General features: G+C 40.7%; 1 protein-coding gene across 1 annotated transcript in view; it reads left to right on the forward strand.

Annotated features, from left to right (window-relative positions):
* Positions 1–9,141, forward strand: part of CAB39 (calcium binding protein 39) — a 36,694-nt gene extending 27,553 nt beyond the window's left edge. The window contains exons 4-9 of the mRNA XM_042820465.1: positions 624–742; positions 3,599–3,767; positions 4,462–4,521; positions 5,065–5,130; positions 6,110–6,253; positions 6,638–9,141. Of these exons, the coding sequence (XP_042676399.1) occupies positions 624–742; positions 3,599–3,767; positions 4,462–4,521; positions 5,065–5,130; positions 6,110–6,253; positions 6,638–6,826 (747 nt within the window). The 3' untranslated portion in view covers positions 6,827–9,141. The remainder of the gene's footprint in view (positions 1–623; positions 743–3,598; positions 3,768–4,461; positions 4,522–5,064; positions 5,131–6,109; positions 6,254–6,637) is intronic.
* The last annotated feature ends 9,579 nt before the right edge of the window (positions 9,142–18,720 follow it).

Raw genomic sequence — 18,720 nt, forward strand, 5'->3', positions numbered from 1 at the left:
TCTCTGGTGCTAACATTGTGTGTATAATTTGTGCTGATTCATACTACATTCATGCTGCTGGGTCTGTTGAAAAATGTGAGACCGGTATTTTAGGTCAGTGGGTCAATTCTCTTTGTAGTTCTTATTTGTTTGTTTTACCTCCAAAAGTGCCAGTTTTAAGTAGAATGTTAACAGTGCAGGCAGAAGTGCCTTACCAATAATGGATGGTGGCATTGTGCCTTCCCAGAGAAGGGAGGGGGTAATGAATTATTGAGGACGTACACTTGGAGGCAGGAGCACAGCTTAAAATGTTATTAGCAAGAAATGACCAACAAACAAGAATAAAACAAGTTCTGGAGACCAAAGCTACACAAAATGTCAGATGAAACCTAAACTGGCTTTGTTTCATCACGTGATTAACCTGCAATCTGGCTGAACACCTGGCTGGTAGAGTTTAGAGCACTTTGACGTATTTTAAATGAGTATAAAGAAAAGAAGTAGTATTTAATCCCCCTAAGTTTGAACTGCAGAGGCTGACTGAAGTGCCGAACTCGCAGTGATGCGAATGCATAAGATGACAATGAGTAATTCCTATTTGAACGGTGGACTTGAAGACTGTGTTGAACTGCTTGTGTTTTTGACAGGGCAAAAAGGATGTCGCCCAAATCTTCAACAACATCCTCAGAAGGCAAATTGGTACAAGAACTCCCACAGTTGAATACATCTGCACTCAACAGAATATATTGTTCATGCTATTAAAAGGGTATGTATGCTGTGAGGCATAAATATACTTTTTAATGAAGTGAGAGGTTTTTGTAATCGTGGAGAAGCACTGAGTTCTGAAATGTTTTTTCCTTCCTTTGCAGCATGCTTGATTTTGTTGTCTAAGGGCTACTTCCCCTAGGGAAAGGAAAGTTTGAGTAATGAACACCAGATATATACTTCTGCGTGATATATGACTGAAAATTGGGAACTGCTAGTAGCCTGTATTATTCTTACTGTGGTGTTGTAAGCATTCTCCTTTTGGTGTATTATATGATCCCACTGAACTTATTTCCACTGAAGTTATTTCCTTCTGAACTTACCCATTTATCAAGTATCAAGTGGTGGATTTGGTTGGGTTTTTTAGCTTGTTTTTTTCTTTTAGCCAGCGTCCTTTCCAGTTTGCTGTCCTATTCCCTGCTCCTAGCTTGTCTTACACATGTTATTTGTAGTGATTCATATTCCTGTAGTCACAGGACCAAACAAAGGATGGCTCAGGGTACGCAGTGCGTGCCAGGCTACTCTTTCTTCCTCTCTTCTCATGTTTTTTCTGGTGCTGGGTGTTGGAGAGCAGCGCCATGCTGAAGACATGGTTGCACACCTAGAATTGTGGATCTCAAATGGGAAAGCAAAAATGTACTTTCAGAGGTTTCTTGTTAAAGTAAGATTTTCTTAAAAACTGGCAACGTGCTCTCCATATAAAAACAATTGCTCACATTTCTATTAGCATTAATGAGCAAAGTTTGAAAATTGGTATCCCAACGTGTTATTTTAGGATAGAATGTTCATCAATAGTTAAAGAACAGAACAAAACAGAAAAAGCTGTTCTTGAAATGTTCTTTCAAGTATCCATTTTATCTTCTGTGTTAAAGCTGCTGGGTAGGGTTACTTCAGTAAGTTTCCATGGACTGCAGTTGGGAAGTACTTATTCCACTTACTGGAGTAACAGGGTGATAAAGGAAAGGGACATGCTTTCCATTGAGACATTGGCCTGCGTTACAGTGGTAGCCCTGAGATGTGAAGCCAATCAAATACATGTTTAACATTTAACAGGAAGTGCTGTTTTGTTTTTCCCTTTCCTTCCTCCTAGTTCATGGTAGCAGCTGGAGATGCTGACTGAGTTCAGTGTGAAACCTGCCTCCTACACAGTGCATGAGGTTTTATTTCAGTGCTGTGTTAGAAGTGCACTGCCAGAGGTGCTTTGATTTTTTTTTTCTTTTTTTTTCTTATGCTTCAGCCATGATTCTGGGAAGAAGCAAGATTTTGATGGCAGAGGGACAAAATGACTGTTAATTGTGGCATAATATGAAAGAGAATATTGATTCAGTGCTTCTTCAAAGCAATTTAAAATGAAGCTGAATTTGAGATGCAGAGAGATGGAACTACTTTCTCAGCATGCTCTCGTTGAAATGTGACTGAATGAGGGCTGCAACACGGTTGTCCTAATTTTTATACTGTGTTGTCACTCTTCAGAGGGATTGTTGAAACAAATTCATAAGTCAGGATATTTGAAATAGGCATTTAATTAGCTTTAATGACTGCAGTGTTACATCTGGTATCTATCTGAGTCAAATTTATGCAAATTTAAGCTCTGTGGTGACTTACAAAAAGTCCAGTAGATTCCAAGTCTTCATGACAAGCTAAATAGGAAAGTATAGCAACATTTAATGTGAAAATTGATTCATAAGCAAATGGCTTTGTATGGTAATTTAATTAGTGCGTAGCACACACAATGATGCGTTGCTCCAGAAGTATGCCGGCAAATTTAAATCAGCTTCTGATGAATTGGGACCAAGGCCTTTTTGGGTGGGAGCTGAGAAGTTGTATAAGAGACTTCAGCTGTTCCAGATGTATGTAAGGATAGCCACAACTTCTCTGTGGATCAGGATAGCTGATGTTGCAACTTGCTGAGGTTAGAATCAGGAAGGCAGGCCCACTTTCATCCAGTTTCTCGCTACTAGTGTGCTTGGGAACACCAGGAGCTAGTAGCAAGCACTGAGGTCTATCTCTATCAAATGGATCTTAGACTGTTGGGAGACGTGGGCAGCTGCTGTTGGTGTATGCTTAGATGAGCTGAGAGAACACTGCAGTTTGTATATGAACAAAAAAAGCCTGCCAAGAAAGTGTAGCGACAATTTCTAAATGAAGCCATACCCACAGCTTCGTTGTTTTCATCAAAACAGTGATGGGTGTGGTGGTGATGGGTTGATGGTTCAACTTGATGATCTTAGTGGGCTTTTCCAACCATAATGACTCTATAATTCTCTGGGCATGTTCCAGAAGATTCTTGTCAGAAGCTGCAGATGCACTGCTTGGGGTGGTAAAGACTCAAGCGCAGAGGACAGCGTTCAGTAACATCCTCAAATCAGGGGACACTGCCAGCAGCTCAAGCTTGGAAGCCTGTATGCATAGATTGATGCTGAGAAATGGTTTCATGAGAGAGTGGCCATGAACTTACGCCCACTATTACTGACCATTTAGCATCAAAGCTGATACTAAGGATAATCTTACATTGGTGGGTGTAACCATACAGCTTTCCCAGATGTCTGCAAGTGCACCAACATGAAAAAAAAACACCTGATTTAAGAAGAAGAAGTAAGAAGAAAATATTTTTCTGTCTTCTCATTTTATAATGAGTAATTTGTGTTGGTAATAACTTGGCAATAAAGCAGCAATGATTTCAATAATACTTCAGATAAGTATTTCAAAGAGAAATTTAATACAGAAAGAAGTATCTCTAATTCTCTGAATTTCTGTTTATGTGATAGCATAGCAAATTGTAACTGGCAATGTAGCATTTTGAAGGTGCCTGTAAAGAACCTGTGGGTTTTCTGTTGTCTTTTTTTTTTTTAAACAGGTACGAGTCTCCAGAAATTGCTCTAAACTGTGGGATAATGCTTAGAGAATGCATCAGACACGAACCTCTCGCAAAAATAATCTTGTGGTCAGAACAGTTCTATGATTTCTTCAGATACGTGGAAATGTCGACATTTGACATTGCTTCAGATGCATTTGCCACGTTCAAGGTAACCTCCGTACTGTATTGGAATGATTTCTGTAGCCTTCTGTTTCTGCCATGTAGACTCAGATGCTGTGTGTTACATTCTTGAGCAAAACAGACGTACAGAGAGAGAGGAGAAAACAAATAGTGGTGTGGTGCAAATGCTGAATGGTGTTCTTTATTTCTCAGAATGTGAGACATCCCTTCAAATATGCATACTCCATTCCCAATAACTTTTTAAACCTATATGTAAACTGCCATCCATTAACACAGTACGTGTGTACTTTCATGCCAGAGGACTTTAAATCTGTTTCCAGCCGTGCAAGCTGCATTGAGTGCATTTAATGCTGATTCTTAGGGAGGAGCTCTTTTTTGTCCTAAAACAAATCAAAACCAAAAACAGCCCCATAAAAACACCCCAAAGAAAAAACAGTTACAGGACGATAAGCATAATATTTATCAGTATCAAATAGTGGCTTCTTAACCTCTTAATTGTATGTAGCTCTGTGAAGAGTGAGTGTGGCTTTGATTCATGAATGTCATTCTTCAGTGCTAATTCTACAGGCCTGTGTGAGTTAACATAAAATGAAGCAGACTTTTCCTAACTGATGCCAAGGCCCTTAGGAGTGCACAAGTCTTGCATACCCACAGTTTATTCAGAAAGTATATATAACACATAAATATTGTAGTGAAAATACTGGTTTTGTGCTCTTTTACAGGATTTACTTACAAGACACAAGTTGCTAAGTGCAGAATTTTTGGAACAGCATTATGATAGGGTAAGCAAATACATTTTATTATTGAGAATTCTGTAGAGCTGTGTATCTTCAAATAAGAAGAATCTGTGTTTTCTTTCCTTGTTTAGATGCCTTTTTGAAATTTGCATACAATATTAAACCAAGTGAAATCGGTCATTTCTGCCAGAGAGATAAAACTAGCGTTAAGACTTTGCTATTGAACGTGAGAACTGTGACGAGGGGCTGAGGCCAAGACCTGTTTCAGTGAGAACGCGTTTGTTCCACTAGAGGGAACCCTTTCCCAGGCCATTTCCTTGCGTGCACACGTGTGACAGCCAAACATTGTGAGATCGGCCTCCTGCAGTTAATGAGCATTGTTCAGTACCAGGAACTGCTACAGCTTAACGAATAGTGACATAACTGCCTCTAACGCATTGCAATCTAAACACTGAAGCCTCCTAAATTGTTTTTAAAGCATACACAGTCTGCAAATTTCCATCTCCTCTTGTTCTTTATAGTAATTTGGAATAAGAGCACTTGTAGCACTTGAGAAGGTCTTAACCATTCTGTCTGTCCTGTGTTTAGTTCTTCAGTGAATATGAGAAGTTACTTCATTCAGAAAACTATGTGACAAAGAGACAGTCACTTAAGGTAAGGCAGTTTTAGGTCCTTCTTCAATGCAAATTTAGAGAGTACCTTTAATTTCAAGTGAGTTGGCTAAATGAGACAACAAGTAACTGCTTTGGGTAATATTTGATTTATTTTTTTTAACTTGGGTCTTGAGATCAGTAAATTTCCCATAGTCCAGTCCTGCTGTAATTTAGTGTCATTTCTCTCTCCATGCAGAAGTGACTGTATGGAAGAGTTTATTTCTATTGGTTTTTTTTTTTTTTTCAGATTTTGTTTTTCCCCCTTCAACAAATTTTACTAAGTAATGTATTTATTTAGTAAATTAATACTAAGTAATTTATTTACATTTGTATGTAAATAAAATACATATGATTTATTTATAAAATAATTGAACAAAGGGACTCACATGACCTAACTAGCAGAATGCTAATTTTATGTTCAAGTTGGTCAGAAATATTGACTGTAAATGTAGCTTGTGTGCCAGTTTGTAGCAGGGGTGGCACTTCTGGGGTGTATTGTATTGCTCCTGCAGCACTGCTCCTCACAGTGAGAGGGGCTGTGTACTTCTCTGAGCTTTATGGTGTTTTGTTATAAGTCTTAGGAGGTAAGGGAAATATGGGTACAGAATCTTCTGAGGTTTCCACCTTTGTTTTTCATCCTTCCTGGATGAAAAAGGGAGCAAAAGAAGTACAAATATTTCTCATTTGAATTACCAACTCCTTTTTCTTACCAAACTCTTTAAGTTGATGTGTAACATTTTTTTTAAATGGAAAAAATAATGAAGTTGTGGGGAAAAAAGAAAAAAAAAAAAAATTTAATTTCAGTTCCAATTATAACATCAGGAGAATAAAAGGAGATTTAGCAGTTGAACATTGAGAATAAAGGTGTTTGAATTCCAATTTTTCTGCTTTTACAGAGCGGTGTTGGTTACTCAGAGTGTTAGGAAGGATTTATGAACAGGTTTTCTCATCGCTTCTTTCACCTTGTTTTTCACTTCTAGCTTCTTGGTGAATTATTATTGGACAGACACAACTTCACAATTATGACAAAATACATCAGTAAACCTGAAAATCTGAAACTAATGATGAACCTTCTACGAGACAAGAGTCGTAACATTCAGTTTGAGGCCTTTCACGTGTTTAAGGTAAATCAGAGTAACAGCTTGGGGTGAAGGTTTTCAGTGAACTCAAACACACCCATCTGATGTTGTATATAATATGGAATGATGCATTTGCTACAGATTTTAACTGTGGAATGCCTGAACTGGATTCTGCAGAGGGTATTGTGTCTAATAGCTCCCACAGCCTGAATTTACTCCAGCAGTAGCGTTGGATTTCTGTTCTAATTTAGAAAATTATCAGTTTTAGAATAAAACTTTCATTTACTTCCTTTTATTTTCTGTGTACGTTTTGGATTATTGAATAATTAAAACATCATTTTAAGTTATTGTCATCGCTGTTTTGTTGGCTAGGTTTGTTTTTTATTTGAGCCTCCTGTTTCCCACTGAATGCCTTTTATTGTCTTGCAGGTGTTTGTAGCCAACCCTAACAAGACGCAGCCTATATTAGACATCCTTCTAAAGAACCAGACCAAACTCATTGAGTTCCTCAGCAAGTTTCAGAATGACAGGACCGAGGATGAACAATTTAATGATGAGAAGACCTATTTAGTTAAACAGATCAGGGATTTGAAGAGACCAGCACAGCAAGAAGCTTAATCTCCAGTAAACCCCTATAATATTAAACCCAAATTCAGCAGTCGCTGTTAGATATTCAGCATCAGGCACTCTTATCGATTCATGAGGAACATTACTGCTAATCTGCTGTTCAGTGAACGGTTTTTGTTTTTCTTTTCTCTTCTTTAGTCCAAGTTGAAAAACATAGCTGCTGCTTTCTTGCACAATGTGGACTTTCTTGATATTTGTGTCATTTCAGAATTCAAAGACACTGCTTGTTTGATGAGCCCTGAAAAGAAAGATTCTAGGTTCATGAACGCAAACATATAGATAATAGTTTGGTTTAGGAAAGAAGGTATTAATGTAGTTAAGTAAAAGGTTGCATGCTTGCAAATCTGAATAAATCTGTATGTTTGCACTTACCTTGTTTGAGATACGAGCACAACGTGACCTGTGCATACCTGGCACCATAGTATAAGATATATGCCTTGATTTAAAAAAAAAAAATAAAAAATTGTGCAGTGCTTTATTTGTAATCAAAGGGGAAACGTATCTAAGATGTGAGCTTATTGGGATAAACAGTTGTCTTGCAAATAAACTGATATTGAAACTTAGCAACTTTTAAAAGAGTGAAATCTCAAGGTTCATTAGGAAAATGTATATATGCCTTTCACTGCTTTCTAGGTTTTTTGGACATGATTTGATTTTTTTTCTGAGAATTGACTTGTAAACTTGGAAATATGTTCTAAGGGGTTTTGTTAATTTTGCTTTAAAGGTATTTCAGACAGTAGACCTAGCAGTGACATTTTGCGTTTCATTTCAACGATGCTTGCTGGTTTCTTTTGTATATAACTCCTAGGCTGCTCATTTCTTTAAAATATGATTTAATTTGTACAGCAGAGGAATGTTATTGTATTAGTCTGTAACTATTACCTAATATTGAGTTTTGCAAAATGAATGCTCATGTGTAATTGAATCCTTCAGATCACATGGAAATGCTGATTTAACGATCGTAAGTACTGCAGCATTAAGAGAAAAAAAACCACCAACAAATTCTTTGTACTCACTTATCTAACAGGGTGCCATCAGTTAGGGTAGGCTGATGTAGAGAACTGGAACCCTTTCTGCTAGAATCATACTGGTAATATTGGCCTTATTCAATTAAACTAGCGTTGTGCTCACCAGATCTGCAGATGGCAGACGTGATGCTAAATTAACATGGATTCTTCTTACTTCTGGGGAGCCTGCAGTGCATCGTTCCTTTCTTACAGTAGTTAACTCAGTACGTAGTTGTGCAAGTGAATGAGTTAATTCCCTCTGAATGCAAGAAACATGATTACATAGATGTCCTGGAATAACAAAATGATTTTCCTTTGTTGATTTTGTTCTTTAATGCTGCAAACTATCAGTATTTATAAAAACAAAAAACCAACTGATTTTGCACCATTTTTTTTGTTACTGTGACCACACAAAAGGAATCTACTAAATATAGCTAAACAATGTTATTAAAGTTGTATTTATCCATCATATAGTAATGCTAAGATCGCAACCAACCAAGCGTATGGATTGGAGTCTGAAAGTTCAAATTCTGCATGGCTGAATCTGATTGAGAATGCTATAGAAAATGTTTGTTGCTTCCTGTCCTCTTCCTAATTAAAATATTTCGTAGTCAGCAAGATGAAACTCCTAAGTGATGTTTAAGCCTACTTGAAAGCCTTCACGAGGGAAGTTGGGCAGCTCCAGAAAATTCAGTGTTTTCACCTAGCTTAAAATTGCTCTTAATGTTTTAATTGGCCTTTTTCAGGTCCTTAATGTCCTTTGCAAACGGATTCATTTTGCCTACTGGAAGGAAAAGAGCTGACTCTTCCTGGCCGTTGCTTATGCAGGCAGGCAGAATTGGCCACAAGATGGTATTGTAGTTCAGTACTAACAGATTATTATTTTCTTGGTTTATCGTAGCTGAGTGGAAGAAAATGTTATTTGCCAAGTTACCATAAGGCTTCCACTTTAGAAAAATGTGGAAGTGCTGAAGAGTTATGTATGTAAAGATGTGAAAACATTTGGGCTGGGATATAGGTTACTCTATCTTAGGTCTTGGAAGTAATGGCTAAGGTAACTTCTTTAATATGTGGTAACATTTGAATGTTGGCTTTCGGAAAGAAGTTGTATTAAATTAAAGCTCATTTGATGTGCTCTTTGTATTAAAAAAAAACCCCAACTATTGTTCTGGAAGTGGTTTCTTATCTGCTGGAAGGCTTAAGGATATTACTAAAACTTATTTAAATGTGAGTGGTTTTTTGATTTGTGCTTTTTTTTTTTTTTTTTTTTTTTTTCTTTCTTTTTAAATAAGAGATGTACACAATTGTAATTCTACTTCCGTGGTAGCATTTCATTTCTCCTGAAGAAAATGCGTTTCTTATCCAAAAAAATCTGGCTGGCCCCATAATTTAAATTGAAATAAAATTTTGAAGAAAAAGGTGTGTTTTGCTGTGTTTCTGAAAGTGGTGGTGTTTCTCATGGCTGTGAGTCTTTGTGGCTTTGTCACCTTAGAGATGTTTAATGCTCTCCCTTTTACCTATGAAGTCATTCTAAATCATGAAAAACTCCCAGTTGTAAAAATATTTGTGAGGATCTGAGACCAAATGCCGTATTGGAGATAGGAGTTTTCATTAACTGTGAGAAGTCTTTCTTGCTTGTGTGTAGTGGTATTTGCTGATTCTGTTCCCTTTTGGCATGATCCAGGGCAGAGAAGTGATGCTGTGTCCTGTGTCATCTCCAGAGACAGGGCCTGACAGGATCACTGGAGGTGAATACTGGTCATTGTAGCCCTTCCTCCCAAATTTCAGGAGCAAAAGCCTGTGGGACTGTCACTCTTTCCTTAGGAAATGCTCTGGGGTCTTTCCTGTGGAAGCTGCCTGCCTCTGTTGCTGACATGCTACAGAAGTTCATTTCCTGCTGGGAAATGAATAATGGGTAAATGAACATACCCATATTGCAGGCAGAAATACTGGGTCAGTTACAGCCTGCAGCATGGCTTCACCTGTTGGAGCCTTTGGTTAAAACTGCAGTATATTTTCCCTCAGAGGCTGCTGCTAGGTTATGAGGGGAAGGGCTGCCTTATGCTGTTTGGCTGACACTGCTAACAGAGAAAGGCACGGGAAAGCAAAGAGATGCGTTGACTTTGCACAATGTCTTTTCCCTGCAGAGCTGAACAGAGGGACCTGGCACGAGAGCTGACGTCTCTGAGAACTGGAGCCAAAGCTGCCCTGGAGCACCTGGGGACGGGTCATGGACAAAGCTGTCTGCAGTAAGTTTGCTTCTCTTTGAGACCTGACAAGTTGTTCCTAGCAGGCAACTTCATCCACTTTTCCTTTTGTTGCTATTCTTTTTCCTTATTCCAGACCTTTGCAGGCTGCTCGGTTGAATAATTTCCCTGTCCCCAATGCTTTCCCCTAATGTCTGGTTACAGGAGCTGGTGCCATCTCGTTGGGTGCACGGCTTCACTTTCTGTTGGTCTTTTTGCTGTTAGTCATGATACTTCAGCTCTTCTTTTTCCAAAGGTTTTGTCTGTTGCAAGGCTGTTTTAAGCATTCATAGAATCATAATCACAGAATGCTTTGGGTTGGAAGGGACCTTTAAGATCATGTAGTTACAACCCCTTGCTGTGGGCAGGGACACCTCCCACTCAACCAGTTTGCACTGTTTCTCTTGGTTTTTCAGCATATATTGCGTTCTTTGAAGGAAATTGTTTGTTTCTTGGAAAAAAAGATCTGTTCTTCCCATTTGTAGGCATCTGCTGATTTGTCTATTGAAAAAACAACACAACAAAACAACACAAAGCCCTGAGTTATACAGCCCACGTATAACAAGATTTTTGGCAAGTGTGATCACATTCACAAGAAAATATTGTCTAAAAAATGCAAGCTCTCTTTCAGAAGGCTCATACTACAGATTCTGATTTAAACAGCAAAAGTAAGGACTATTTTTTTTCTTGCTTGGAAGTGTACTGATCAGAACTGCTCTTCTGACACCTCTCGTAAGTGGCGCGCTTGCCCTGAAGGTTTCCTCATCATCTATTGCAGGAGAATTTTCCAGTTAGGCAGTGGCAAGGCTGTGTGACCCCAGCACTCAGCATTTCATCGGAGATGGGAACGTGTCACACATCAGATGTGACACTGGGCTGCCTTACGGTGTCCTAATGATATTAAAACAAAGGGACTGAGCTAGAGAGCGTGTACAGAAGGAAGGAAGAAAAAGGTTGCGCTGTCATGTAAAGGCAGATTTCAGATTTTTGGGAGCAGCAACTAAAAAAAAAAAAGCATGGAATTAAGGGAAAACCTGCCCCTAAGAGAAATGAGAATAAGTGGCAGGGTTGGGGCCATCCAAAGAGGTTGAGAAATACTGGAAATGGCTAAAGGTTCAGCTGATGTAAAGCTCAGTTTGCAGCAACTGAATTTCTTGCTCTTTTTACATCTCTGGAATTACAGACTGCTGGGTTACATCAGCTAATATCCAGGTATTACATGAAAACAGCAGTTAAGGTTTAACAATAATATGTTATTACAGAAAACATATACACACATTTTGCTCAAAAGCTGTAACTTGAGTAGGAAAAAATCTCACAAAGAAAGAAGAATTCATTGGCTGAACTGAGTGCTTGTAATGTTTCTCCAGGCTACAGAGCAGCAAGGAAATCCAGTGGGCTTAATTGTGCATTGCTGTGTTTGCTTAGTGTTGGAGGGGCCCTTAAGGTGTGCAGCAATACTGAATTGGGTTCAGTCTGGTTGTAAACCATATCAGAGCACTGTTCCAGAAGGGAAAAAAAGCATATTTCAGCCATGGTGATGGTGACAGCGGGCCACCTCTGCTGATGCACATCTTTGTGAGTATGGCATGCAGGTTCTTGCTCCTTGCTGGCAAAAGTGGTGATGACTGTTGAAAATGGTGATGAATGTTGAAAATGTTCTCTATTAAATGGTGGTGTTGTGCTCTTTGTATTGATTGTAGTTTCCATGGAAGTAAATATGAGGCATTACTTTTGGAGCAACTTACACACTAAAACTTCACCGCTACTCTTCAGTCTGAAAATGTTTCCCCCTTTGTATCTTCAGAACATTGGAATGAACAGAAAGTTAGTGTGGGCTAATTTCAATTTCTGAGTAGGTTCTGGGTGAGTTCCCTTGTCCTGGCCCAGTTTCTTCTGAGCTGTGTTTTTCTTTTAGTCTCATCTGGTATGAATTACATTTCCTTGGCCACACATTGCAGTCTGGTCATTAGTAACACATGGCAGCTGTGCACAGGTGTTTTTGTAGTTGGTGGTGTGCTTTGGTACGAGGTTTGTATGTGAAAAAGCAAAGTAAGCCAAACTCCTGACATCAGGGAGCTCCAGAAGCCCCAGTCCAAAAAATCCCAAGTCCTTCTTTTACTAATTAAGGTCTGCAAACCTTGGGTGCTGCCACTAAGGGTGCTGATACGTAAATTGGCTGCTTGCTCTTCAGAAAGAACACCAAAGCACAGTCTGAGAAAAAAAACCCAACGCTGTGCAGGTTCCCCCCAGGGAGAATTGTGGCTGTGTTTGCGGTCCCAGCAGAGCTCTTAGCACTGCTGTAACGCTGTGCTGCAGTGCAAACAGCAGCTTTGTCCCCTGTCTGTGGCTCAGGTAGCTGCACTAATCCACCTGTGGCAGCTGAACTGCAGCTGAAGGGTACGATGGTCTGTGAATCATCTTAATCTCTTCTGGTGCTCCCACGCCTTACTTCTGCATTTACATAGATTCATATAAAGGATTATTTTCTGCAGCACTGTTTTCCATGACTTAATCCCTCTCGTACAGTGTCTGATTCTTCACTTAAAAAAATCCCATCTTGGTGACAATCTCCCTTTTCGACTGTGGCCCATCCCTTTCAGTTTCTGTGCCTTCTTTTTCGTGGCTCTTTTCCAAGGGGCTCTATGGAGTATCACGGCATCCAATTCTGAGTTCTCCAATTGCAGAGTCTCATATGAGTGCAGTTACTTAATGTCTAATAATTTTTCCCAACTCTAAAGTTTGTTACCTGGTCTCATTGCTGCAGACATTGTGCTGTTTCCTGTGAGCCCAGTCTGTATGACTGGAAAATAGAGGCTGCACACAGTGAGAGTGAATAATGACTGCAGCACATGTGGGCAACGCTCTTGGACCAACGTGTTCTTCTACCCCCTGCCACCATTTTGTGCTGTGTGAAGGCTGCTGGGAACAATGCTGTGTGAGGTCATGTGCTGGAGTGAGGTCCTTCAGCCTGTAGGGCCTGAACCTCTGGAGAGATGTGCTCTGCTTCTGAGAGCTCTGCAGTGTCCACGTGTTTACATTCATTGTACAGGAAGGTTTGGATTTCTTTGGGGAGGTGGAGAGAGTTCACAGATCAAAAGTGCTGTGATAGCCACAAGATGGTTTAATTTGATTGCTCTTTTCATATAGTGCCACCTGTGGGCGGCAGAAGTGAGAAGGCATCTCTAGGGGACTGAAGGCTCTGACCTGGTGTTCCTCATGCTTTGAAGAAAATTCCTGTGCCACTTTAGGTTCTTTTCTGCCTTTTTTTTTTGTCTCCACGGTTGCAGAGGACATGGAGTCAGATTTGGGTCAGACGGTGGTTACATCTGTTTCAGGGTTTGAAACACCTCCGACCTGGGCAGGAAGTCTCTTGTGGCCACGGCATGCTATGTAGGTCAGCGCCGTCTGGCAAGGCACGCGTTGCTGGAGAAATGAACATCTAACACGTAGCTGCATCGTGGTTGCAAGGCAAGGAAGTCTGCAGCTGCTCTTTATTTCTCCTGATCAGGGCCATGATTTGGGGTGCTTTGATGCAGATGAAAATGGGAGGATTTCAGCTTTTTCAAAGCTCAAAGCCTTCATTGTCCTGTGGAAAAAAAGGCATCAGTCAATCAGTCGGATGTGATTCAGATCACCCCCTTCTCTTCCTGCAGGGGATGTGAGGGTTGGTTTGACTTGGGTTCATTGTCCAAGCAGGGCATTATTCCTACTTTATTTCCCACTCTTTAGATCTCCCATATGGAAGATCGTGTTGCAAGTATTGTGTATTTTCCCAAACAAAGTGATGTGCTTTAATTAAATTCCCTGTTTAAAATTCAGTTATTCATTAAAGGTACCTCAGAAAGAGGTACCAACCTTGGATATATAGTCCTCTGGCTGAAGAGGAAAACTACAGAGGAAAACTACAGAGGAAAACTAATTAGACATAATTTCACAATTAATTTAAAAAGTGGAGAGTTTCTTGGCCAGTTAGCTACACAGATGTATTCTGTTCACCTGTTAATTTGTCTGAACATTTCAAGCTGACGCTGCTCTGTGTTGTCAGCAAATCTGCATGTGTTGGCCCGGTGTTTCTCTCCCATGGAGCCTGGGCTTTGCTGTTCTCAGCTGGCTCTCACAGCTGGGGTTGAGCCTGAATCCAACCCCTGGTAGCTCCACGCTCTCCTTAGGCCGGGGTGGCACCCATTGGGTGTTCTGGGTTTGTGGATAACTTCCAAAGGGTTTTTTTGTGACAGACACAAGCAGACAGAAAAGCTTTGCAAACTTCAAGCTGCTTTTATCCACAACAAAGCGTGTACAGTTCTCATCAAACAATAACATGTTTATGTATTTCTGTGCTGCTCGTTTTTGTTTCCCACTGCTCAAGTGCTCTCTGTGCTGAGGTTGAAGCTTTCAGGGCCCAGCAGCTCTCTGCCAGCAGATGTCTTCTCTGCTGTAACAGAGAGTCCCTGTTTCCTCCTAGCATCTTTCATCATCTAGCCTCAGCATAAAACATCCTCTGCTATAGAAATATGTTTCTTTTTCCCTTATCTAACCAAGGTTCCTTTGTCTTTGAATTTCTTCTTTTATATTCTCAGACATAGGACTGGTTTGACCTTGTTTTCCTGCATCAGTGGAGGAAAACCCTCCCCAGCCAGTTAGAGAGACAAGAAAATTAGGGTAATCAGAAAGAGGGCTTTTCTTTCTCCCAGATTTTGATGGGCCTGGCTTTTAACGGTCTTTGCTCAACCTGTGTGCAAAGAAGCAGGCAGAAGGTGCCATGGTCTTTGCTTAGCGTAAGGAACATTGGGCATAGGTAGCAAAGGATGGTCAAAAGAAAAGGAGCAAAGATTTCAGACAAGTAACTTGGGCTGAAGAGTTTTCCCCGACGAGTGAAGTGTCGGAGAAGCTGTAACAGCTTACTTGTGAAAATGTGAGCTGCAATCAGAATCCAAGTGTGCTTTGATATGGTTAAAAGTTTGAAAAAGCAAGGCGTAATTGTTTTGGTTTTGTCAAGACTGTGTAATCTCTTACTGTCTAGTAAGGTGTGATCAAAAAGAGATGCTGTCTGGGGGTGGCAACCGTGTTCTGGGCAAGTGAAATAAGCGATGTGTAAAGGTCAGAGCTCCCTGTTGATAAGATAAAGGTATTGAAAGGGCAAAAGGACCACAGAAAACCAATTTCAGCTCCTGTGTCGTTACAGCAGGTGCTGTATGAAGTGGGTAGAATAGCTGAACAAAGCAAAATGGAACAAAGGCAGGATATTTAAAGCAAAATACAGAAATAAATGAGTCATGCCCTTTTCTTAAAGTGGAGGGAAATAAATTTCTACCTCTGTTAATTTCTGAACGTGATATAAAAGCAACCTTTAACAAAAGGAAAAAGAAATCCTCATTCCATTTCATTTCCTTTAACCCAATCAACCAAAAGCCCTTTATTCTGTGGAAGCTGCCAATAATGTCCTGTTACAAAAAAAATCAGTATTTTCCAGAAGACTCAGCTTTAATCTTCCTTCTTAATTGAAGTGATGGGGTGTTTGGTCTTAAATAAACACATCTGTACTCATGAGTGTATTGGATGCACAACAGGAATGGAAGCATGCAGTACTGGTAAGTGGGATGGTGCTGTATGAGGACAGCCAGGCTGTCACTGAGCTATGGCATGGGTCTGATGGGTGGAAAGCACAGGTTTATTTGGAATAGATCAGCCCCATGGAGTAGTGTAGTGATTTTTGGACATTTGGGTTTGGTGTTCTGTGTTTGACTTCACAAAAGCAATGTGTACTTGGGGGGAGACCTTTTCCCTTTGTTTTTCCAAGAGATGACTACTGTTTTTTCTTTTGTAGATTTATACTTCAGATCCTCCTGTATGTGAAATGGGCTCCTTGTTCATCAGAAATCAATTCAAGGATTTGTTTTTCTGCAGGTTCACTTTGGATACACAGGATGTCCAGTGCTCACACAGGTGGTGCCTCTGGAGCTATGCACTGCAGGGTGGGCTGGTGCTGCCTGGAGAGTTGGCTCCTCGTGGAGGTTGTCCATGTGCTCTGTTGGTAAAGAAATGACAGTCCAGTAATGTGCACTGTGTGTGTGTAGGGGTGTTAATGTTGACATCATTAGTGCTTGGTCACCTAGGTGATGGATCTTGCTGCCATGGTAACCTAAAGGCTACATTACTCATCAAATATGAATTTTAACAAACAGGAGTGACTTAAGGTGTTTGTATCTTCTGTCTCTCTGTAACTGCCTGCTGCTCTTTTAAAATATTTACAGGAATTGTAAAATGAGACTCCAAAGTGAATGTTCTGGTGCATTCCTCCCCTCCTTTTTTTTTTTTTTTTCTTGGATCTGTGTCCTGGAAAATACCCCAAACTTATGCTGAGTCACTGAACTCAGGATAGAGATGTTTTGAAGCATGACAATGCTATTGCTTATTTGTTGGCCTTTTCATCTCTTGCCTCTTTACTTTTCCCCCAGTAGAGAAGCTGTTTTGGTTTCTATTTAGGGCTGTTTGAGCCAACTTAGCACAGGACTTTAGGCATCCCCATGGCTTTGTCATCTATGTACATGTGCCCATCAGCATGCTTGCAGCCACGTGCTGTGCCAGGGTCGTGTCTGGAAAGTGTGAAGGTGTGTGTAGGGACAGGAAACTACAACGTGAAGTGTGTGCTTGAGAGAGGTTTCATAGCAGCCTGTTTGGGATGTTTCACTGCTGAGTGTTCCTTTGTCAGTCCCTTAGGAGACAGATGGCTGCTCTGGCAAGTTGGTTGAGGAGGCATCCTTTATGGCTGGCTTCTGCAAGGGGCCAAGGTCTGTTTCTGGTCAGTAAGATCTGTATGCCCTGGTGCTGCAGCCCTGTTCATGGAACTGGAGCCCTGTCACAGATTATAGCAGGCACCGTAAATAGGAGTGAGTAGCTACAAACCCTCTTTTTCCCCTCAGGAAAGCCAGTTGCATTTCCTTGATCCTTTGGAAGATAAATAGAAGCTCCATGCTGTCAGCTGAATTAGTACCTTTATCTTAAAGTTGTCTATAATGGTGAACAGCAGAAACAAAGGAAGAAGGAGCAACTATAATAGGTGGGAATAGGTAGTGCTTCTGGCCCCACACTGAATTGTTCATGCTTCTGTGGAACTGAAGCAACAGAAAGCTGAAGGTTCCTAGATTGGCTGTTCAGCTTCTTCAACACTTGAGTGAGTTTCAGCTGGTGAGTACGTGGGGGAGTGGGCAGATTACTCCCATTACTTAAAACCAAAAATAAAGTTTGGTAACCTTTTTCCTCTTGGTAATTTTCTTTTCATAGGGAAGGTGAGCTCAGGGTTTGAAGGAATGCTGTTTTTGGTGCAGGTCCTCTTGAATTCGTTTTGTTCTTTCCTCCCTGGGGCCTTCTGAGTAGAAACATTTCAGTTATTTGTGGTTGGATCTGCTTGCTTTGGCTTTTTGTTGGTGCTGCAGAAGAGGATACTTCCATAGCACAGGCTAGATCAATTTCTGCCTATTGCCAACTCTGAGCCTGAATTTGTGTAATAGGTGCTGATGCCATAAATAGAAGCATTCCTGTCTCTTGCAATGAAAACTTTTTGTCAGCCATGCAATACAGAGATTTTTTAAGTACTAATTATCTTCAGGCTCTGTCTGTGTGTTGCTAGGAGGGGTGCCAGATTCTTCCTGTGTGATCCAATTTGCAGTGGCTTTGGTTATAACAAACAAGGTACTGGCAGTTTTGCACATGAAAAAGGCCACAGGGAGCATGTCCAAGTGGTTGTTTGGCATGGATTCTCAGTGTGACATTTTTGTCTGCGTGTTTGTCTCTCATGCTGGCCGTGGGTTTGATGCTTTGTTTTGCTGCTGCTTCTGATGTGTATTTTCAGTACTGGGTTCAAAGGCAAGAAACCAAGAAGTATTTAAAAAAAACTAAGGAATCAGGGTAAAAAAAAAAGTGCATATAAATACAAGGGTGTCTGCTGTGCTTTGGGCAATGACCCTGCACTGGACACAAATTTAAGTAAATACACAAGAGGCAAACAGGTATGAAAGGAGATTCTGGCTCTTTCTTGCTCAGTACTCCAGACTGTCAATATTGAAATTTCCATCTCCTAAGGATTATTGATAGCATTCCAGTGTTCTGTGATACTTCATCCCTCTTGGGTTTAAGATAATGGTAATTTTCCAAGCATGTAACATAAAGCCCTGAGATGTTCATCACGATCTGCTACTTGAAGAGACAGAGCAGAGTCATTTCAGAGGACGTGGCTGTCACAAAACACCCCAGCATTTATCTCTGAGCCTTCAGCAGCCAAGGTCCCGGAGAGAGACCTCCTCTTCTTGCCTCTTTCCCTGCCTGCTGTCTTCTGGAGGACTGGTGGTGATGTTCAGTGTCATGCTCCATTCTCTTCAGCGTGTTGTTTTACCCAGGCTGAGCACGCTCACTCACTCCTAGCAAGCCCTGCAGTGGAAACAGAGGATAGTGATACTGCTCTGGCTCGTTTGGCTGCTGGCTTGAAAGAAGAAAACTGAGAGATAAGAAGAAGAGAACAGGATTCGGTTGGATCAGACCGCTGTGCGTGTCTAATGCTCAGTGAAACCAATCTGAGCTCCACCTGAGCTCTATGCATCTGGTCGGCTCGGTGGAGGGCTGGGAGCATTTCTTT

Source organism: Centrocercus urophasianus, unplaced genomic scaffold (genome assembly GCF_019232065.1).
Source record: "Centrocercus urophasianus isolate 14NV4802_14NV808 unplaced genomic scaffold, USGS_Curo_1.0 seq_19, whole genome shotgun sequence".
NCBI classification, from domain to species: domain Eukaryota; kingdom Metazoa; phylum Chordata; class Aves; order Galliformes; family Phasianidae; genus Centrocercus; species Centrocercus urophasianus.